The sequence below is a fragment of the Lepeophtheirus salmonis genome, chromosome 4, assembly GCF_016086655.4.
Source record: "Lepeophtheirus salmonis chromosome 4, UVic_Lsal_1.4, whole genome shotgun sequence".
Lineage (NCBI taxonomy): Eukaryota > Metazoa > Arthropoda > Copepoda > Siphonostomatoida > Caligidae > Lepeophtheirus > Lepeophtheirus salmonis.
In genome coordinates this window covers 7,772,400-7,795,784 of record NC_052134.2, presented here as the reverse complement: position 1 = coordinate 7,795,784, position 23,385 = coordinate 7,772,400, and the positions used below count along the sequence as shown (strand labels likewise).

The 23,385-nt window shown below is 32.3% G+C and overlaps 2 protein-coding genes and 1 long non-coding RNA gene across 3 annotated transcripts; 1 reads left to right on the top strand and 2 right to left on the bottom strand.

Annotated features, from left to right (window-relative positions):
* Positions 1-8,406: 8,406 nt before the first annotated feature.
* Positions 8,407-10,509, bottom strand: LOC121116741 (uncharacterized). The gene is made up of 2 exons (XM_040711033.2): positions 9,826-10,509; positions 8,407-9,772 (listed from the first exon to the last, which is right to left on the bottom strand). The coding sequence occupies exons 1-2, from the start codon at positions 10,160-10,162 to the stop codon at positions 9,543-9,545; spliced, it is 567 nt and encodes a 188-aa protein (XP_040566967.1). The 5' UTR covers positions 10,163-10,509; the 3' UTR covers positions 8,407-9,542.
* Positions 10,510-11,643: 1,134 nt separating this feature from the next.
* Positions 11,644-14,590, top strand: LOC121116303 (uncharacterized). The gene is made up of 3 exons (XR_005863812.2): positions 11,644-14,117; positions 14,178-14,303; positions 14,363-14,590. It is a non-coding gene; the product is annotated as an uncharacterized lncRNA (long non-coding RNA).
* Positions 14,591-19,238: 4,648 nt separating this feature from the next.
* On the bottom strand, positions 19,239-21,378 carry LOC121116533 (disintegrin and metalloproteinase domain-containing protein 10). Its single transcript, XM_040710792.2, has 2 exons — positions 20,173-21,378; positions 19,239-20,100 (listed from the first exon to the last, which is right to left on the bottom strand). The coding sequence occupies exons 1-2, from the start codon at positions 20,910-20,912 to the stop codon at positions 19,752-19,754; spliced, it is 1,089 nt and encodes a 362-aa protein (XP_040566726.1). The 5' UTR covers positions 20,913-21,378; the 3' UTR covers positions 19,239-19,751.
* Between the last annotated feature and the right edge of the window lie 2,007 nt (positions 21,379-23,385).

Sequence of the window (23,385 nt, the reverse complement as noted above, 5' to 3'; positions counted from 1 at the left end):
AAATCTAGGCTGCTTATAAATACATTTAACTCTGTCTATTAAATTTCCTTACTTTGATTTTTATATATCTTATGTATAAACTCACATAATATCCAACCAATTTATGTTGTGGCCCAAATGATGTATCTTTTGCATTGGTCTGTCAACTCAAATTGAATGTTTCTGAGTGGTTCTTTTCTACTGAAGAAGTTTGTAGTGTAATTGTAAATATCCGTTGCTTTTTCTTCACTGAACCAGTCAGAATTAAGACCTTTTTCTTGATAAAAGTGTTGCCTTAACTCTATCTATGCACTTTAATCGTTCTTTTCAATGTGGTTATGGCCAATGTTGTTCTCATTTTCAGGAAGAGAGATCATCTTGATCCTTCTAATTACATACTAACCATGTCGGGAAAATAATGAAGTGGATCGTTAACAAGAAGCCACAATTATTCCTTGAGCGTTATTATTACTTATTTCTATCAAGCGACACGGGTTCTGTCCTACAATATCGTGCGTTTCGAATCTAATTTATTTCTGGGATGTTATTGTCAATCGTTGTAACTGTAATGTTCACTGTGTTGTAATATACTTGGATTTCACCTAGGCCTTCCATAAAGTCCCTTCCAGGGAACTCCTCCTTAAATAGTTCAACATCGGCATAAAGAGTCGGTTGTCACAGTGGCTTAGTTCCTCGTTGGCGAATAGGATACATTATGTATGGATCAATTATACTGTCTCTAAACCCTGTGACGTCTCTTCATCTACTCTGCAAGGCAGTGTACTTGGACCTACGTTCTTTGACTTTATATTAACGATTTAATTGATTATTTTTGGGCATATATATTTTTATACGCAGATGATAAGATAATTACTTCTTCTGATTTAAACTTCGTCGGTGATGTTCATACTAAATTTCTTAACTGCTGCGTTACTTGGAGAATGACGATCAATGCTAGTAAATGTGCCCTGCTCTCTATCTCCAAAAAAGAGTTCATCCACCCAAGTCCTAAGGTGGTAGATTCTCTTGTAATCTTCGATTTAAGAAGCATATACTCTACATTATAAGGAGAACCAATCGAAACTTGGGAATAACCAAGTTATATATAATCAAGTATGATCTTCTGAAATGTTTTTGATTTGTTATTGAAAAGAGCGCGTGACATCTGACGTCATTGGATTTAAAATAATTGATAACAGATGAACAATTTCAAAATATAAATAATATTTATATTAGCATCTTTTACTTTAAAAGTCTAGCCTCTACGACTTTCCTAATAGTTTCAAAATGAACACTCATCTGACGTCATTGGATTTAAAATAATTGATAACAAATGAACAATTTCAAAATATAATTAATATTTATATTAGCATCTTTTACTTTAAAAGTCTAGCCTCTACGACTTTCCTAATAGTTTCAAAATGAACACTCTGAAGAGAAATCTTTTACCTTGTGCTGTGTCAATTGGCTACTCCCCTCATGTGAACTCTGGTGAAGGTGATTCTTACCATAGATTTCCCAAAGCCAATGACATTCGTGTAAAATTGATCCAAGCTTGTCATAGACAAGACCCATTCAATCCCAAATCTGCCAGAGTTTGTTCTAGACATTTTGAGGAAGACTGCTTTTAGAGAAATCTAAAGGCCGAACTCATGTCTAACTACGGAAGGACTTATAGTAGCAAGGATCGGAAACTTTGAAATCGAATGTTTTTTCCTATTTTATACTTGGTTCCTGAAAGCTCTATTCGAGCTGCGGAGACAGAGAAATCAAATATTAAAAGGAAAAAAAGGTAATTGATAGAATAAATAACTATATGCATAAGAAATTAAGCAGATCTATTTTATACATATTCATGATCATCCTTATATTTATCCTAGGCTCTCCTCCAGGAACACAAAAAAAATATCAATGAACTTCTCACTACTAAGAAACAAGGAAGCTTGAAAGTTGATAAGGCACCTGAAGAATGCTCTGATGCTATGGAAGGATCATTTGAATATTTAAAGCCTTCTTTGGATGTCTCCTTGGGGACTATTGAAGAGCATGTAATACCACAACAAAACATAAATGTGTCAGTACAGATAGATAGAATGATTTTCTAGCATTGATGGCAAAAGATTCAAACGAACTAAAAATGGCTTATAAGATTAAAGATATTATTCATTTAGAACGGCAAAATAGTCAGAGACAACGTGTTTATCTAGCAACACAACTATTGAGCCATTCAACTGCCTCTGCGCTGCAATATCTATTTCCTGAAAAGAAGCCTCAAGCGGATTTTATCAAAACAGTAGATTCATGGTTCGACGTCTTCAATAATAAGAAGCCTTTTGACTCCAAAATAAACTTGTGTGGATTTGATAATCATATGAAAGAACAGGAAGAGGCTCTTAAAAAGATGAAAGAGACAATTAAATATATTCTGGGAATTAGTAAAGGAAATAAAATCATTCCTTTAAAGCGTGGAATTTTGATTTCCCTTGCCTCTTTGGAAAACTTATTCAATGACCTGAAAAAAGCATCTATAATCAAATACTAGGTTAAATCAAGATTGTCTCAAAAACGTTTTCTCGCGCTTGAGAGCCTTAGGAGTATCCAACGACCACCCAACTAGTGTTGATTGTATCAAAAGACTAAGACTAGTTGTTCTTGGCCAAGCCGACCGACTGGGTAAAAATCAGTTCGAATAGAAGAGGTAGAAACCTCATCAATGGATAACTTTCTTGGTTGTTTAATTAAGGACATAGAACCGGAAAATAAAGAAACGGAAATAGATTAGGAAGAATATGAAGATGTTTCACTTTTAGCTGCCGAGTTGGCTATAAATCCGGATCTGGAATTTGAAGCACCGTCAAATTCTTCCTCCTCAGCCTATGATTGTAGACTTCAAGGATTGGGTTATATCACTGCATACTTGGCCAAGAAGTTTTCTTTGAAATATCCTGAAATCGGTTTCAAGACTAGAGAGTATCCTTTTGTGATTCAGATATGACACCCTGGATATCAGCATTATCCAAAAGAGGATTGACAAAATCAAGAAATTCCTTCCTCACTCAGATATAAAAATTTGTTGCAATCTTTGAAGCATATCATGGACAGAAATATCGAGCCAACCTAATGTTATTGAGACTTTAATATCAATTCTTCAAAGTTCAGCTGCTCCAGATTTCCACAAAGATATTATTAGAAAGTACGTTCGTCTAAGAACAATTATAAGAATTAAGGCCCTGAATATTAGTATAAATTATCAAAAAAAAAAATGAAATTTGTAAAAAATTAAAGAAATGATCCCATAATATTTAATTTTTTTTTGTTATAATAAAAAACCTTTAATTCCTAAAACTCTGTATGACTCTCTTGGTTAGGAAATGTTATTAATAAAACTCCTTTAATTTAGCTTGTTCTTTTTTGTATTTCCAAAAATTAGAATAACTAATATTCACGAAAAACTATGTATAAACTGATTACGGAGATAAAAACTAATAAATTTGTCAATTACCTATATAAACTTTGATTATCTAGGCTTGGATATCCTCAGAAATTACTCCTTCTACTAAGCAACGGTCTGACTCGTTAAAGGTACATAAACCCTTGTCGCCATTATCGTAAATTATGATAATTATTACCTCTACAGTTGGATATATAAACCCTTACATCCCATAATTCTTGCAAAACATCAACCTACTAGTAGTATACTATAATTGATATTTTAAATCCAATGACGTCACAATCCGTGTCGGGCCGTATTATTGGTGGGAATAACTAAAAGAAGTTTCAAAACACGAAACCCTTCGTTCATGGTGAAACTTTATGTTCTTCCGATTTTAATGTACGGATCTGAGATCTAAAATCCTTCGCGAAACTATTTGATAAAGTACCTCGAAAAAGTACAAGTCAGGCTTGTGTCGATTTTTCCTCCTTTAGCAGATGACAACTATCCATACAAAATCGAAATAGTTGGCCATATCATCGACATGCTATAAAGAATATTATTACTCTCCATAGAATTTGAAAAATTGGCCCATAATTCGCAAACTACCAACTGTTTTCGGGCCTTTTTTTTCTGTTTAGTTTTTTTATGAAAGGGTGCGTGATATAATATAGGCAATGACGTGTCACGTGATATTTTGATTAAGTTACCTTCTCACATCAATGTCATTACACTTAATGTATCACAATAAATTTCCTCCTAAAGGAACAGAACAAGGCTAAAAGTTATCTGGTATTTAGCAAAATAAGTAAACCGACTGAATTTTTTGTTTATTTTATAATATAAAAATCCTAGGTAGTTGTTGTATTTGATACTTTATTAAAAAAGTAACAATATATTTGTATTTGTTTATGATAGGCAAAATTTGTTCATAGAAATCATAAAAGGGATACAATATAACTTTAACGCTAATTATGAGACTCGTATAAGAGATAAAAAGATTATTTTTATTCCTTTGATACCCACATTAATTGTAAAATAATTATTCAATGCCTTCGTTCTTTATCTTGATCTTTACACGGCGCCTAAATGCCTGGCATTCCCTTGCTACCTCATGCAGATCCAGGTCCTTCATATTCTTGACGATGAAGGTCTTCAAAGTCTGAACTGAGGCATACTTATTCATGGAGGTGATCCTCTCCACCCTGCCTCACAGATAAAAATAACAGGGATTGAGGTCCGGGCTGTTGGCTATCTAATAGAATGGAGGCCAAAAATTCAGCACATTTTCTCCCAAAAATCTTGGACAATATTGGTCATGAATGAATATACATGGCTTCCCATCAGTGGCCTCAGACAATAAAACTATTGATAAAGAAACATGCCAGTATAAAACCCTCCTAATCTATAATACACTCTGGCCAACAGGTTGTGTAGGTGAACTTCTTGGGTCTAATATCGAGGCAATAAAACTATTGAATTGAATTTATCTATAATACATTCTGCCACTACTTCCTCGAGGCAAGAACATCAAAGGTACCCTTCTAATATCCCAAAATAAACCCCGGCAGTTTAAACTCTACAACCGCTACGTTTCTAAGCTTCAAGGGGCACTTTTCACATGCTATAATATACCCTGGCCCACAGGTATGTAGGAAACCCCCTCAACTTATGACTGAGGTATTGCAACGGGTCTGACTATAAATATGTGTATAAATCTTCTAAATTTATTTTATAATAACAGTACTTTTATTTAAAAATCTAGAGCCCTTGCGTAGTTCCATTTTGTAAAACTACAAAAGTTTCTGGAAAAGATATTAAAGAAGCTTATTTTCATAGATTTAATCTTCTAGAAATTGTAACTGACTCATATTATCTATAAGTACTTACAAGCAGCAATCTCGTGACCAAAGTACTTCATATTGATTTTCAGATTTCACCAACACAACCTGTGGGCCAGCGTATATTATAGCATGTTAGAAAGGTTCCTTGGTGCTTATAAACGCGGCAGCGTTGGAATTTAAACTGCTATGGGGTCCAACACTTCACCTGTACAACCTGTAGGCCGGGGTGTATTTTGGGATATAAGAAGGGTACATTGATGCTCAAGGAAGCCACAGCAGATAAATGCAACTTGCCTCGGAGCCCAACACTTCACCTGTATAACCTGGGGCCAGGTGTATTTTGGGATATTAGACGCATCCTTGATGATCAGGGAAGTGGCAAATTCAACCTGCCTTGGAGCCCAGTACTTCACCTATACAGCCTGTGGGCCGAAGTATATTATAGAATGTCAGAAAGGTTCTATCCTGGCATGTTTCTTCATCACTCTATAGTTTTATCTTCCGAATATAATATAAATTGCACTCAATATTATTGTCTTGCAACGAAATTACTCACAATTATATTGCTTCACGATTATGTTACTGACAACATTTTTGTTTCACAATGATAATGAACACAACGATATTACCCGCAACGATATTACCACAAAGTTTTTGTCCACAACCTTTTTACCATAATCATTTTACAGTGAACCCTTCATAATATTAATGGATAAGGTTCCGGTCTTCATATTAGAACTGAGAGGTTTTGTGATTTGTATTTTTCATTCGTTAATAGTTCCGTATAATGGTGAGTTTACGTTTGTTTCTTAGATTTCTAATTCATTTCCAAACGTTTTAGCCATAAAGATATAATACATCGAGTGAGGATGTGAAGAAGTAGTTGACCCCGTCAAAAAAGAAAAAATATTTTTACAGAAACATTCAAATTATAATAGTTAATTAGGTATTTTAAAAATATAGGTGGTGCATCAAATACCTTTATTATTTTTAAATGTTTATTATAATAATAATAATATATTACCATAATTATATAAATTTAGAGATGGCAATAGGTTAATAAAGTATTTTTGAACAGATTATTTAATGAAGTATATTAATATTTAAATATAATTTTATTTAGCATTTAGAAATATTAACAATGGATTTTTGAGATCATTCTGAATCTAATTCAATTCAAGAGTCAATAGTATAAAAAAATTAAGAAGCTGGTCTTAGGACTATATATATTAAGTTGGGTAGTACTTTCCATTTTTTTGAAAATCAATATAAAACCGGTTATGTTTTTTACTTTTGTTTTTTTATAACCCTAATCTACATCGACTTCACTTTGAAAATTAGAGAAAATACTGTTTTTTTACTATATTTTTCAGTGCTGGTTTTTTATATATAAATATAATTTATAGATATTCATATTAAGGGAATGATCATATATGTATTGCCCTTGATGGGAAGAGTTCAAATATGAAGAAATTTTAATCATAGCTTAACATGAAGTTAAGTAAGTTTAAGATTTGATGATGTTATACTTAGTGTAGATATCAAAGTCATAATCTAACCCAATTGGTAGTTGAAGTTAACTTTTAAATATTTTATAAATCCATAACTAAAATCAATATCTACATAATTTACATCTACTTAATATTAGTTAACACACATAATAACAGAGTCATGAATTAATTTAATAGAACGTAAACGTAAATAATTGACAAAAATATGATTAGAAGAGTGGAGGAGGAGTTGATGAAAGAGATGATATACGAGTTTTTGATGAGGTGTAGAGAAAAGAAGCCAATCTCGTGTATCCTCTGACGGAATAATCAACTACACTAATGTGGTAATGGAAGCAATGGGTACTGAACAGTCATTTATGGTTTCGATCAAGCAAAATCACTATAGTGTTTTCATTGAGACTGTGAGTAATTACTTGTTTCACTTTATACCAGAGAAAGTAAACTAAGGAAGAATCACACACTTCAAAAATTGCAAAGTTTATATTTAAATGGTTAAAGAAGAGGGGTTTTGATAAAGCAGTCATAGCGTTCAAAGCGGTCTCGACAAATTTGAACACTAATGTAAATAGTCGAGTTATGTGAAAACTTGAGTTGGAAACTGGTCTGGTTGGTGTGTAGTCTGCATACTTAGGAGTTTCCATTACGCCGTCTAACTATTGAGCTTCATGGCCCATCTCTCTCAGATAATATATTATCTGGACCAATAAGAAAGCTGCTAGACTCAATTACAGGGTAGGATATCAATTCAAACTTTTCCCAAATCTCTATTGCCACACCAAAAGAAAAACTTTGTGATGAGGTCATTCAATATTTGTGTACAGATTAATACTACAGTTATATGATAGTTCTGTAACTATGGGTATCAAAGAATGTACTGAAGGGGGAAATCTAGAAAAATCTGCAATTCATAGTTAAGTTTATAATTCGTATGTATTATCCATCTTGGTTCAATACCAAGGTGAAGTACTGTTAGATAGAATTGCCAAGGCACGTCATATTTCAACTTAATAGTCTCAAGTCTCAGAAAAAATAGGTGCGTGAACTCGTGATGCCAACAGTGAAAAGATCTTTCGGTATGCTTAAAGTTAAATGTTCTTCAAACTCTAGTTTACTTTGATGACCAGAAGGAGATAATCATAGGGGTAGAACGAATCCTGGCTATCAGGGTAGAAAGTGGACCAAATGGACAACCGGGTAGCCTTTCTGTCAGCATCAGAAAAACGCCAGCTATAAACATTGGGGCTTCTAGCATCATTGACCTGATCAACTGGTCAGAAGGAGTGTCAGAGCCACATCTTAACTGCTCCTTAACAATTTCTGAGTTTAAAAACTCTATCCAAACACCAATGAAAGTGTTGAAATGGCCATGCCATATACAAAGTTGTGAAATATTTTTTTAAATGCTTCTTCACAATACTTCTCAAAAGAAAATAGAGATGGAGCAATTAGGAACTAGGAGGCTAGCAGGAGAGAGATATCAAAGAATGACTCCATGCAAGACCTCTATAACCTTCTAAAATTAAATAAATTATAAGAAATATATACTGAAAGAAAAAGTTGATTAAAATGTAATTTAAATATTTTCATCATTTAATGAAACAAAATTTTTGTAAATAAACTATTCAGGATTGTGATATTTATTTTATCTTATTATATATTGAGAATCAAAATAAATAAACTAATAAAAGATGGCATCAATACATTATACATCTTAAGGTTAATAAATAAAAGTATATGTTACTAAGTATTCTCCAAACAAAACAGTATCGAAATAATTGCTTATTTATCTATTTTAAAGTGCACAAATAACTAGGTTAGAATGATTTAATGATTAAAACTTCTTCATTTTTTATCCCGTCCCATGAAGGGCCAATGTATATATATTCCCTTAATATGAATATCTATAAATTATATTAAAAAATCACACCTAGGAAATATAGAAAAAACAGTATTTTTTCTAATTTTCAAAGTCAAATTGATGTAGCTTAGGGTTAACCTATCTTTTTGAAAATTGCATTTTTGAAATTTTACGTAAAAAAACACAGTAAGCAAACATTACCCGTTTTTGATTTTCAAAAAAAATGGAAAGTACTTAATATATATATATATCTCTTATTTGAATAACATACGCTTGTTTTAAAAGATGCACGCGTCGATGTGATGTAATGCCTAATGAGATACAAATTATGCCCCTAATTTCGAAAAAAAAAAAAAGAATTTTATAGCGTGAAATACCATGTTTTGGAATGTTTTGGTCAACTATCAATTTTTCTTTCTCTACTATCGCGGCATCAAAGAATTACCATTCTTATTGCTCGGCATCGTCATTCAATGCTGGGACATGTTATATGTCCCAGCTCTCAGTATTTTATCTCAATGGTTTAAGCCCATAGTAATAAGACAACTTCTATGTTTGGAATTGGTCAGATTGAGAGGAGTTACTCTACAAATGATTCTTCAAAATATTTATTTATTATATTAACAGTGAGTATTGAAAGACAAATGAAATGTAACTTTTACATTTTTAGTCTATGACATTATGAAGAATGCCCGAGGGATATTTTCACTTTAATAAACTGACTTTATAAGAATATTGGATGAGAAAAAGATAATTAAGTTACGAATATTTGGGTGTACTTTAAAGCCTTAATCAAGGATTCCATTGATTATAAAAATAAGTTAATTATTTAATCAATGGACATTATAAACTCAATAAAAATTCACAAATGAGATAGTATGTAGCATGGACAAAAAGACAACTACTAAAGATGATTATACTAATTTGCCCATTGCAGTAGGACCCATGGGCTCACTATCCTCAAACTGAGTAATATCCGCTGGAACTCTAGGTGGTAGTACTTGATTAGAGGGTACTTCATAGTATGGAAAGGATCTTGGGTTTGATAACTCTGAAGATGCTGGTCTAGGAGGAGCAGGCAGGGGTTGATCCTGTCCCGGATTTTGTCGTACTGGTTGAGAGGAATGAGAGGGATATTTCCTATCTAAAGGTTGAAAGTTGAATTTTGTTAATTGAATATTAACCCTTTGTACCTACTTTCAGTTGAATTTGATAAAATGGGTGGTTCCTTGGACTTTTCCTCTCTCTTTGACGACCTACGAGTACAACAACAGAGATAGCAGGTCCATCCAATGGTCAAAAAGATCATTACAATTAGGAAAATTATAAATAGAATCAAAGCTGCTAGTCCTGCGGAGTAAAGAGTGGCCACTTGAGAGTGATCCAACTGACGATGATGATGGTGGGATTGGGATGGAGCTCCATAGCTCGGAGAAGGATAATCACTTTGATAGCCTTGATCACCAAAAAATATCCGCGATATTTTTTTAGGGACTTCGTGAATGTTTAATCGGGGTTCCGCCTTTGATGACATTTTGATTGGGTTTGAGTTGAGTATTTAATTAATAAAATTTATTATGGCACTCAGCAAGGATCGGAAACGGGCGTGCATAAGAATAAATTTACCCCAACAATATCTAAGTATGTTATGTTTGTAATTCAAAACGGAAATGATTATTTCTCAAAAACATAAAATCTGGCTCAAGAAATGAAGTCACCTTCCTCATTATAATTTTTAAATATAGGGCAAAAAAAGAGTCATTCTTCAGCTACATCCGAGGGATTACTCATTTTTTGCTGCAAAGTTTGAATTCATGGTTGAGCATAACTATACTAAAAATGTACATATACTTTGCCTTAACATTGAAGAGTAGCAAAGTTAAATATGGAAATCATTATTCATATAATCGTTTGCATTCAGCATCACATTGCAATATTAAAACCAACACTCTTATAAGTTAGATACCTATACGAGTATATATTAATATTTGATGTTATTTATTATCATAGCCAGCTAAAGAACAAATATATTTCAACGATTATTTTTTGTGATTATTTGAATTAATCAATTATACCTTCAAAGTTCTATTAATATAATGTCCACACTTTGAAGTAAGAATTAACAAACTTCCTGCTTTTTATAGCTTTGGAATTTGAAAGATTATCCAATTTGGTTAAAACCACAAAAAAGATACTGTGTATTTTGTCGTCTGTTGTTGATTTTCTGATTCTTTTCTCCTGGTAAGTGTTCTGAATGTTGATTGGTTGAATTATAATCAGTTATTCTTAAGCTACAAACAATTATTGAACAATAGTTCCATAGTTAGGAAGAATTGGCTAACCACCAATTGATTTTTTTGACCTTTTTCAAGTTTCTTTTCAGATGAAAGATTGCGTGTTACAATAAAGGCAACAATGTGTTATTTTTTGAAAAAAATGACTTTAATTTCCCTTTTTGACATGTTATAATTTCAAATTTTGACGTTAATGGCCTAGGTCCCCTTTTATTCGCAATATACATAATGTGCGGGATCCTTATTTTCTAAGATAAAGCACTGGGTCTAAAGCAAAGTGTGACTGGGTTTCGGCGCTTAATTACTTCAAGTAGTGCAGGCTATTGCCACTAATTTTTTTAAATGTCTTTGTTTTGAAAAAATGTTATCAAAATAATCTCTTTTGTAAATAAATGTTCTCCAAAAATTGCCAAATTTTATAAGTTTTCTAAAAAACTTCATTACTCCCTCAAAGAAAAATCCATCTAAGGACCCGTATTTCACTCTTTCATTCCAAATAGAGTACATATGGTTAAAGTGTAATATTTCTCTTACATACATTTTTAACCTATTATTCCTATGTACATAATAAGAAATGGGCACAAGACTACCTTGTGTTTAAAAAAAAAGATTATTGGTAAGAGCATAAACCCATTAAAAAACTTGAGGAAAAGATGTAAACTCTGTAATAATAATTCATTATGAACTCTACTCTACATTATTTTTCATTTCCTAGTACCTACATATGTAGATAGATAAAAAAGTATGTACCTTAGATTGTATCGTAATGACTTGACTTAGGATTTCTAAGCGATTTTTTTTTTTTTTTGGTAACACTCAGAATATGTAAATGGAGCAATTTTTATTGAAAGAAGGATACAGTTTTATAAGGATGATTTAAAGCAATTAGTATTGTTTTATATTTATCATATTTGATTCATAAAAGTACTTAAAGACCGTTCAACGTCCACGCTATTAGTTGGAGCAATTTTGAAGTTGGCAAGATCTTAAGGAATCTTGTTAAATGGAGGTATCCTTCCTTTGTTGGAAGATATTAAGGGGATTATTCTACATACAGTCAATTTTGGTCCAAATTTCCCTTCTTCTAATTGGATGTTGTCAAAATCTACCTCCCTTACATATCCAATCATGTTATCATAACCTTGCTTGCATCATATAGATAGTTTTCTTCCAAAAAGAGAGCCTAATGCAAGAGGATTTTTGCAAGGGGATTTTCCCTAGAAAAATCTAATCAAATAATCATGAAAAGTTGTTCTGTAATCCAACTAGAATTCAAATTTTCTTTATTTATTTCTTACCAATTAGGTAAAATGAGGAATTTTTTAAAGAATAAAGACCAAAATGAGCAATTTTTTGAGTAATTGAGCGATTGATCACAAATCCTAAGTCTAATAAAGACCAAAGTTTGGAATTTGGTATCACATGATATTTTTTATTTTGCCTATTATTTATTAAAAAGGAAAATAACCTTCAAACGTCCGAAAAAAGGATGGGTTTTTCATGTTGTTCCTTTAAAATTATCGAGTTGAATTAAGATACAGAATTTTTATTAATTTAAGTACTGTAGATTATGACTATATCATTCAATAATATGAGAACAACATTCCTCTAATTGGCCTCACGATATGAGTATTTTAGTCCTAAACATGTCCCAAGTAAATATGTTTATAATATACTCTTTCGCTACCTCATATTACGCGCAATTTTTTTGATTTCATTCTCCATTTATACAGCTCAAACCTCATCTATTTATATAAGTTATATGCTATTGTCAAGTATAATTCTAGAGTTCATTTATGCAATAAAAAAACCCAATGGATTGGAATTTCTTTAATAGAATGAAGACATTGTCCGAATTGTACAGGCAGAGACCTGGAGGAAAGGGACTTGGTACTCTAATTCTTTGTAGTAAAGGAGTATTGAGCATTTTTTGGGGGGCTTTTAGATGACAACTTACTTCGGAACACGAATTTTATATAGTGATATTTTGTATTTTATTCATTAAACATAAATATAATCTTTAAAAGTATTAAAAAAGGTTCTTTATGGGTGTGTTTTGATTTGAAAAATTCTAAAATAATAAGAAAAATTAATAATATTAATGTTGTTCCTTTCAAATTATCGAGTTGAATCCATACACAGGATTTATATTATATTAAATATTGTAGATAAGAAGTATATCTTTCAAAAGTATTTGAACAACATTATTCTAATTTGCCTCAAGTTAGGATTATTTTAGTGCTAAAGATATCACAAATAAATAAATATGATCTTTAGGTATTAATTTTTCTCTGATGTAACGATCTCGTATTTATTTCCCATAAACTTGAGCTTAGACTTTTGTAACTTATTTTAAAGCTCACACCTTTGTGTATGACATGATATTTTGGGAATTTGAAGCGTCAAAGAGACAAAAAGACAATGTTGACTTTGAGGAATTTTTGCCGTGATGAGAGGCTGAATGGCAATGTTTCGATCCTCGACGTTAAAAAGAAGTAGAAATACTTCTGTGAGCGGAATTCAAGGAATTTTTGTTTTGATCAAGGAAAAATTATCACCCTGGAAGATAAATTTTGAATGGAAAAATAGGGATAATCAAATTTTGTAAACAAATCAACCCTAAAAGTGAAGGCGAGGATAAATAAAGAGTCGTATTTATTAAGAATTAAAAGACCGTTTTTGAAGTCCAAAATGACAAATAAGTAGAATAGGATTTCTTATTTTACATAAATAACCCCTGGATAATGTTGAGTTATCAACTAACGACCTTTCTAGTGATAGACAATTCTATTGATACTGACACAAATACATTCGATACAAAGGTACATTTAATATTATTTGCATACAGGTTTTAATCTTTCTACGCCATGACCTCACATATTCCCCCCAAGACGACGAATACCAGAATATATTCAGAGGATTAACACATAATATCAATAGTTAGTACAAAACATTAAATTACCAGCGGATAATAATGCAATACTAATATTATGTAAGCCAATACGAAGTCGTGTGAAATAAGTCACTCAGTAGCTCCTGTATCAAGCAGAGCTTTCCTGGTAAAAGGTTGCCCTGACCTTGGATAAACTTCAACCTCAAAATATAGATTGATGTGATTGATGGATAAAGTTTTCACTCGGATCGTCGACGTTTTGATTGGCTTGACCTTGTTCTGCACTAGAGGTTTAGCATCATGTAAGCACATTTTCTCTGAATGTTCCTACTTTTTACATTTCTTACACGTCTCATTTTTAGCAGGACATTTAAAGGTTGATGTGATGTATTTGACACGCCACATCTATTGGATTTCCGTCTAAGTTTCAGTGGATGATGCAGTCTCTTGTTAGTAGTCTACTTTTTGGGTTGCCGTTGTCGATCTTTGTAAGTAGACAGAGCTGCAAAATTTGCTTGTTTTTCATCTTTCCTTTTTTCCTCCATAGATAAAGCCAAATCCTAGGCCATGGCTATCTGGATTAGCGGACAAAGCGGATTGTATTATAAATAATTGAATGTTATTAAATATAGCTTTCAAATCATTAAAAAAAAATGGTTTACCCCATCTCGTTCGTTTGTTATAAGCCTTTGAAGATTTTCCCAATTTATCTGGACCACCTTGTAATATATATTAAGATAAATGTAAAATAAACAAACACAACAAGAAACGCTAATGATATAATTCTCGGTTATCAATTATAATATCATTAAATATGATGGATTATTCATATTGGACATGACTCATGGATTGACGAAAATCGACGTTGTCCTTATTTTTCTCTCGCCATTTTTGCCTTGCCCTTTTTTCCTTTCCAATGATGTACATATTTTTCAACATAATGTACTCAGTATTTTGCAATAATTGATTTAATATCTTCCATTGCAACTCATTTTTAAACATGTATTACAATCATGTTCATTTAATACTATTTCACTTCCGTTAATCTTTTTTTATTTTTTCCAAACATATATTATTTATATTGAATCAACATAGTCCCATATTTATATATGAATGTTCTCGTATACATATATTCAATTTTCTTATCACCAAAATGGTAAGTCAATATGTTGAAATATTTGTACATGCATACACAATATCATACTGTTTTAAAGTAAAGTAAAATATGTCCGTAGACTATTTATTTTGTTTATTTTTGAAGGACATTTTGATAGTTGACGTTATTGTATCGTCAATACAGTAATATGTAATTGATAGCGAGGTACTTAATTCGGAAATGATATAATTTCACCTCAACAAATTTAATTTCTTTATAAACAAATAGAAACATACTTTAGTAGTTTTACTTTTTTGATTCAGAGGCTTATGTAAGATTATATATTTTTTTTATTTCAAATTAAATATTTTGGGAAAAAAATAGCAAATATTAAAATTTTTGTGACAAAAATTTCAAAAATACACAACCATTCACAAAAAATGAGTTTTTTTAGGAAAAAAAATTCAAAACCCCCAAAGCTGTTCACAAAAAATGAAATTTTTTGGAAAAAAATCAAAAATCGATATATTTTGGGGGTAATTTGGATATTTATGGGAGGCTACAGTCCGCCTCCTGCGGACGCCTCTGTGATTACACATTAATGAAGTCTAAAATGACAATTTTTTACGAATACATTAATTAAGAGCAATATCTTTGTCAGAGATTTGTTCGATATTCAAAGCGTTCCTAAACTAACAAAGACGTCATCTACCCAGGGGTAAAAGATGTCTACTGATGAAAATCTGGTGTAATTTGGGCATGTTAAAAAAAAATAGTAATCTTGAAAATTTAAAGAATATTTTATAGGAGAGCAACTTAGTTGGCATGACGTTTAATTTAAACAACTACAATCTGCTACTACGAAAGAGTAGGGGAAGAAGGAAAAGGGCATTGATAAGAATGACTCCATATCGATTCTCAATTTTACTCTCAGTGCACCAAAGACTTACAATTAGAACTCAGTAACAAATCGTCAAAGTTACTCTCTGTCTTTTATAGGGGCACACGAATTTTCAACCGGGTTTTGAATATAATTGAATCCAGTAGAAAGGGAAGTTTACTTCTCAAGAGTTAAATAATAATCACAACAGCTGAGGAAAAGAAAATTCATTCTTAAGATTACCAATTCCAAAAAAAAACGGGCGAGCTAAAAGATACACCAGATTTTCATTACAAACGATGTGCCTAAATAAAAATAATACTGTCTGTCGGTAAATTAAAAAAACGAAAATGAGCATGGTAATCCTGACGATTTAAAGCATATTTTGCCATAATGACGCTTTCATTAAATTAAGTGCGATCAGTTATGAGATGAAGGTAGTAAACACAAACCCCACAGCGTGTCTAGCAATGGGGTAAGCAGGATTTACTCCAATGTCGATCCTCAATTCTGCTCAGAGTTTATTTTCATTTATAAACATATCTTTAATAAGCAAGAGGTGGTGAAAAGTTGGGTCTCAAGAATAGACAGAATTTGCGAAAGGGCCAAGGACCTCTGGCCTTCAAGATACATTATAGGAACATGTATACAGGGTTGATCTTATTTAGTAGTAAAACCTTTTTTGCTACTATAAACATCTTTAGTGGCTTTATCAGTGGCGTCGGCAGTATTATATATGTATATATTTTTTGTAATGATAAACCCCCAATAGCCCTCTCAAAGAAAAATCATAGTCACGGCTATTACACCCCTCTCCCCCACCCCGCAAAAAAAATCCTAATGGAACATTCGTGTGTTGATAAAACAGAGGATTTGTTGGAGAGTTATAAATGTATGTAAGTCCTTGTTGGAATCAGAGTTGAATTGGGTATAGATATCGAATACCCTTGTTTATTTCCTTTTCTACCTCTTCCTGTGACAAAGGTGATTGTAGCTGATCTCCTACAAAACATTCCTTAAATTGTCAAGGTTACCATGTTAATTTTCGGTTTCTTTTTTTAACATGCCCAAAATACTGCTTTTATAACTGCTCATGACGTCAACATTATATAATTTGACCCCCTCCCCCCTTCCGACTCGCAAATATATTCCGGCTCTACTGTACACGGGTCAATGTCGTTATCGACTTTTTATACATAGGTAAAAACTTAACATAATTTTAAAGAAGAACTTAACAATCTATAGCTAAACATACATAGCATATAGTCTTACAAGCAAATTCTTAAAATTTCAAGGATTATATAATGTCTCACTAAAAAAAATACAGTGAAAAAGCTTGTTATAATTGTTATAAAAATGCAAGGGACTCGGATTAGTAGCTTAACAAATATAATTTGATACTTAGTTATTTTAATAATCAATAAAAAAATTTTTTTTTAAACCCTACAAATATGCTTCTTTTAATGATGTCTGTACTTATTACACTTAAATATGTTTTTCATATGGCTAAGGTACTCTTGATGTGCCAAAAAGCCTACTACATTGACAATCAGTTCTACTTATGAATAAATAAAATGATGAGCACATTAATCCATTCATTTGCAGTTATTCAAGTACATCATATTTAGGGTTTATGTTTCAAATATACATACATTTACGAATTTCTGCTAATTTTACACACTTTATATCTGGAAAAGAAAGTAATGTGAGATAAGACTGTTCATTCCATGGATGATAAACAATTATTTAAATACACTTTTAATTTTATGCTTACAATTTACATATGAAGTGATTTAACACAAAAACAATCTTGAACAGAAATCAAGAAAAGGAGAGATACTCAAGTTTATTTTATACTCCATGTATAATACAATGATACAGTCCCAATCCTTCATCAGGGGCGTACGCAGGGATGGACTGGAGTCACTTGATGTCAGGTTTAGACTGTATGGTGGATGCATAAGAACTTCCCACCCGGTGTCCCAGAGCTTCTTGTGCGTCATCAAATATGTGTGCAGCCTGGTGTTGTCTTCTATTCACCAATACTGGCTGCTTATGTTCGATCGCCAACTTCAACGGTCGTATTGTTCACAGTAGAGGGTAGAATTGAGCGGAGAAAAAAGAAATCCCTCAAACTACTGCTGTGCAACACGAACCGAGAGATTATCAGGCCCGTAAACATTGCAAATTTTCTTGCTCGCTTTTGACACGTTTTTTCCTTTCAGATAGTAAAAATGTAAAATATGGCGAATTTCTTCCTTTGAGACCTCCATAGTCTACGCACGATAATTCACAACTGAACCCGCGAAGCGCAATACTGTCCAAACCCGTATGTAGTATACCCTCACACCTTTACAACATCTTATCGTATAACGCGATGTGACCAATAATGAACAAGATATACCTAGTATTAAAAAAGTGGGCGCGGGAAATTCAAAATTACTTTTCCTCCAAACTAATATATGTACAGTCAAATTCCAATATGATAAAAATTCATAACGCCCATAGTCAACATGCTTTCGGTTACCAATTTTTAATAGATAAAACACTTCCCATAGAAGGAACATGCAGCAAAAAATCAGAATAAAGTCTACTTTTTCTTCCCTTTTTTGGTATCAACTTCATATGAATTCCTGAGAATGAAGAATTCCCATGAGAATTTTTCCTTTTTTAAAAATACAAATCGTAAGCTGACGTCAACATTTTTGTACAGTATGTTTCTTTTTAAATTCATTTTACATTGCTTTTCAATCAATACGGATACATATCATGAGTTCCCCCTCCCACCCAAAAAAAAAAACCACTTTTGCTGAAAGATATGCTAAAAATCCTCGATGATCTGTCAAAAACAGAATCGAATCAAACACGAATTGCCTCCAAATGGGGAGTTTTAAAATTACTTATTTACACAAGTATCCACAAATTATACTTTTGTTTCCTTTACATACTTCGAATATGAAAAATAGCAGTTTCCTTTATCAGGATTTGACTTAATATATGTGTACTTTTTCTAAGGAACATCAAATTTTCCCTAATATTTGGATCAGTGATTTTTTTATGAGCTTATTTAGAAGACAGTTTATTTATGCCCCTGACTATCTCGCAGAGCCATGGACAATGCACTGCAGATCCCCGATTTTGAATAACTAATTTAGAGCCTTTAATGGATTTATGAGAAAGTTTATGTAATGGTCATAAGGCTTTTCAAATAAAATCTATCAATTTCTTATTATTTAATTGTGACAACGCATTTTTGCTATTTTCATTGCGATTTGCATCGACTCCAAAGGATTTATCAGAATAATTATTTTACGAGAAATGGACAGTAATTATTTGTCAAAGAATACAAATGTAATAATCATGACACAATTTTGAGAAAATTCATATTAACTTGATTTTGTGTTGATAGGCCAAATATTGTAATAAATGAAATTAAACAAATCCGAATTCTGATGATGAATTAACAATCAAGTCAAACTGTATTTAAAGCATTAATGTTATTAAAACTAATTTGAAGAGACGATACATCAATGTATTATAGCCAAATGATATAATATTAAAAAGGCAGGACTATATAGTAAATATAGAAATATATGTAATGTTTTTAAAAGAATTAAGCAACTCCGTAAAATATAATAGAGTAATCAATAATACATAAATATTTAATGTAAAATATCACATATCCTAAGCACTTGAATAGATTTTATTCCGTTCTTCTATTATTTCCTCTTTATAAGGAGTTTTATTTTGAAGTTTGAAAAATCTTAAGTCTAATAGTTTTAGTTAAAAAGAAAAGAATGACTTAGAAGTTGAGAGGGAGGAGCACGGAGTTGATGAGGACAGACTGTTACTTTGAGCATATGGAAAACTGTCATTTAAAGTCAATAGATTTAAAAAAAATAAAAATCTTGATAAATATAAATGCCTATTGAGCGAGTAAAAGTTTTTTGGGGCTTTTTTTCATGAGGAATTCTTTATAATATGAATTTGGTTTTCTCTGATATGTTGAAAAAACATTTTTTGTCCTCTCCAATCCCAACGAAGTGTGAAGAAAATGATGAATGTACATGCAATTATAAACCCAAATGGAAAATAAATTCCATAAACGAGCAATGGAGGGTATTTGCAATGATAGCGATCAAAGTTCCTGGTGCAAGGAACGGCTTTCATGTTTTGATAGCGGTCATATACAGAAATGTGAGCTGGATAGCAGCAAAAGTCCGCGCAATCGTGATCCTCAAGACCACAATCACATTCTTCTCCTGGTTCAACAATATAATTTCCACAAATAGCTGTTTCAACCACTTCTCTAAAAGATTATACAAATGATAATGTATTATCATATATCATATTTATATAAGTATCGAAATAAAATACATACGAGACTTCACTCTCCGGCTTGAAGCAGAGATTATCCCTCGTAGAGAGTTCATTTAATTTCTTTTTCATGGAAGTTATTGAACAGTCCGAGAACTGCGTTTTATAGTCTACTTTTTCCCCTTCGGGATGTAAAGTAGCGTCATAGACTTCATTCATGATGTAGTCCCTTTTGATGCATTCGGAGTCATCATAGTCACTGTCATGCTTGGCACCGAAGTTATGCCCCACTTCATGAGCAAACGTAATGGTGGAGTCCTCCAAGGAGCGATCCACTCCATAGTTGAGTGAAGTAATAAAACCAGAGTTGCTATTATGAGCACAAACGGTGCCCACAGAGGCATATCCCGCAGTGCCCCCGCTGAAGTCTCGATGACTAAACATGTAAGCCAGGCAGAACTCCTTGAAGTCATGTCGATCAAACGCCTTCAAAAAGTTATCCCGCTGTGCAGTGCAGTTGGTCACCGTGTTTTCGAAAGAGTCGCAGCTTCCAAACATGACTTGAAGTCTTTGAAGCCGGAACTCAATGTCATCATAGGGAGACTCATTCAGAACCTGCTTTGTAAATATTTCATTGAGGACCTTCACGTGCTCTTGAGCTAATTCTTCTATCTGAGACATGTTCTTCCCATGTCTTGCCCAAAAGGGTTCGTCCACACCAATCATGAGATTGCAGATCCGTGTCCGGTATCCAAACGTGAGCTGGCCCAAAAATGTTAAATAAATAAGAATTTGTCCGAACATGACACTTAGAAGAAGTTCTAGACTATGAACAGGAAAAAAATCAGCGCTATCATTAATTTATAGTTGAATTGGATGGTACTAGATGTGATAGAAGTAACATTGTGATTGCAACATGAACAACTAACTCCTGATTCTTCAGAAATTGAAATTAAAATATGACTCGCCCCTCCTCTCCATTCCCTAACTGTAATAAATAAAATGTGTAGAATAGTTACTTCTTACTACACAAACGTTTGTGTATGGTTGTGACTTGTGTATGCTTTATTTCATACAGCTTCAACATTTACAATAGTCTCGCAACCTTCATTTTGACAATCTGCTAACAACTACATACCTGCAGCTACAATCATTAATTATAAATCGATCCAGTTTAATCGATAAAACAAACACTTACACACCCACAGCTACCTTTCATAAATCAGATTGTTTAATATACATATAATATTATAGGGATGACCTGTTCACTGTCCATTTAGTGACCAAACCACCCTAAACTGGCTTTTTCCTGTATGTGAACAAATTGCCCGAATATGATTTTTTTAATTACCCACCAACTGAGATATTGTTCATGTGTAAACCAAATTATTATTGAATAATATTATTTTTGAATTGCCCTTTTGTAATTAATTAATTAATAATCCACCTATGAATACTTTAATGATTACTTACCTAGAATTTAATTGAATGAAATATAATCTAAAAACAGGCATACACACATCTGTGGGTTTAGTGCAATAGTGACGTTACTCACCATTTTCTCCATCTAAAATATATTATTTTCATTACGAGTTTGATTAATCAGGGAACACTGAAATGAATATGCAAGTGCCTTTCGATGCGTGCAATTATTTATACCAGAGTTGAAAACAAATAATTTACTTAATGAAAAGTAATTCATTACATCTTAGACATCATATTCTTAAATAAAATTGCCCAAAAAAATAACCCAAATAAAATCGATTCCTTTGTGAAGGACTTTATTTATTTTATATAAATATTAGTGACCTCGATATTGAATAAAGTAATTTAGGACTGTAGAAGGTTCTATTTGAAGTCTGTTCGACTTACTGTACTTACATGATTTGAGTTGAGATCGACGCAGAACTTTACTCATTTATTAATTAGAAAGGAAAATAACTAGTTTTAACAATTTTTTTAAATTAAAAACTAAAGCTAATTGAGGACACGAATTATAAGAATTATTATGGAGGTGGAATTTATGTGTCCTTAAATTCAAACCCCCATCAAAGATAGCTAGTACAGCTTGCAATCTCACAATAGACTCCAATAAATACTACCACTGAAAATAAGGACAAATACGAACCAAAGCTTATACATATATAAGGAAAAAATGGAGCCAATTCACAATTCAATAGAAATTCAACTTGGAATTTTTTTTTTCTATTGGGTCCATATTGATTTTACGAAGAAAAATAAATTTGATCCTCTTTTTACCGCACAAATAGTTAGATAAGCCCATTTGAAGTTTGATAAGATTCAAAAAACGTCTCTGAAGATAGACAATCTCCATGGTTTTTAAAGGGTTCCTCCAAGCATTTAATCAATTCAGCAAAATTCATTAAAAATTGGATTTGCACTCTTTGATTATCAGATTTGGGTTTTAAAGAAGCATCTCTCTTTTTATATATATGGAGTTAGAGTTAAAGTTGACACAGTTCCTAAAACGTTTCAGCATATATCAAACTAGGGTTGTTTATTTGAAATCTATAAGGTGAACCATAATGATTAAGGGCGTTAAGAGTAGATTCTTGGAAAAACCTCGCTGACAAATCCACATTTGTCCTTTCGATCGGTTGAGGGTAAAACTCTTTATGATTAAGATTGTAAGCTATTTTCAGTACATGATCAAGTTCAATATTGTAGATGGGTTTCACATTTCCATAATCAGCTACAAGAATCAAATTTTGATCTTCAAAGGAAGGGTAAGTAAACTTCCCATAGCGTCTTATGTTGTTGTAATAAATTCTAAAGATGTGTACGGGATCAAAGAGCAGAAATATTTTTTGTTCCGATGATGAAAAAGAGTTGAAGAGATATAAGGGAGCAGCTCAATATCCAAGTTCAAAAGCAGAGAATTTACGATTTGATGCATGGGCATCAACAATTGTTGCAAATGGTTCAAAGCCAACTTTGGTAACTACTCTTTCTGCCAGAATTTTCAACTCCTTCACGAACAGAGAAAACACTTGTTAATGTGTTATTGATTGTAAGAATATCTGTCTAGACTTCTTAATTTTTTTTGTATAAGGCAGGGCATAAGGCATTATGCAAGAGGGTTGAAAGTCCTAATAATGTTGCAGAGTATCTTCGTCTTCACACAATCACAGAGAATAAATGGAGTTGAATCCAAGATGATTGAGGAAATGTGATTCTTGCTCATTAAAAGTTTTCCAAAAGATTAATGACATAATTTAAACTTGATGCGGGTTCGGTTTACCTGATCTATAGTTCC

Bases quoted from the DNA above. Each gene is read 5' to 3' on its own strand.
- LOC121116741 (XM_040711033.2), bottom strand. From the start codon at position 10,162: ATGTCATCAAAGGCGGAACCCCGATTAAACATTCACGAAGTCCCTAAA. The intron at 9,773-9,825 runs GTAGGTACAAAG...TTCAACCTTTAG, and splicing joins TTTATCAAATTCAACTGAAA to ATAGGAAATATCCCTCTCAT.
- LOC121116533 (XM_040710792.2), bottom strand. From the start codon at position 20,912: ATGTTCGGACAAATTCTTATTTATTTAACATTTTTGGGCCAGCTCACG. The intron at 20,101-20,172 runs GTATGTATTTTA...ATAATCTTTTAG, and splicing joins AAGCCGGAGAGTGAAGTCTC to AGAAGTGGTTGAAACAGCTA.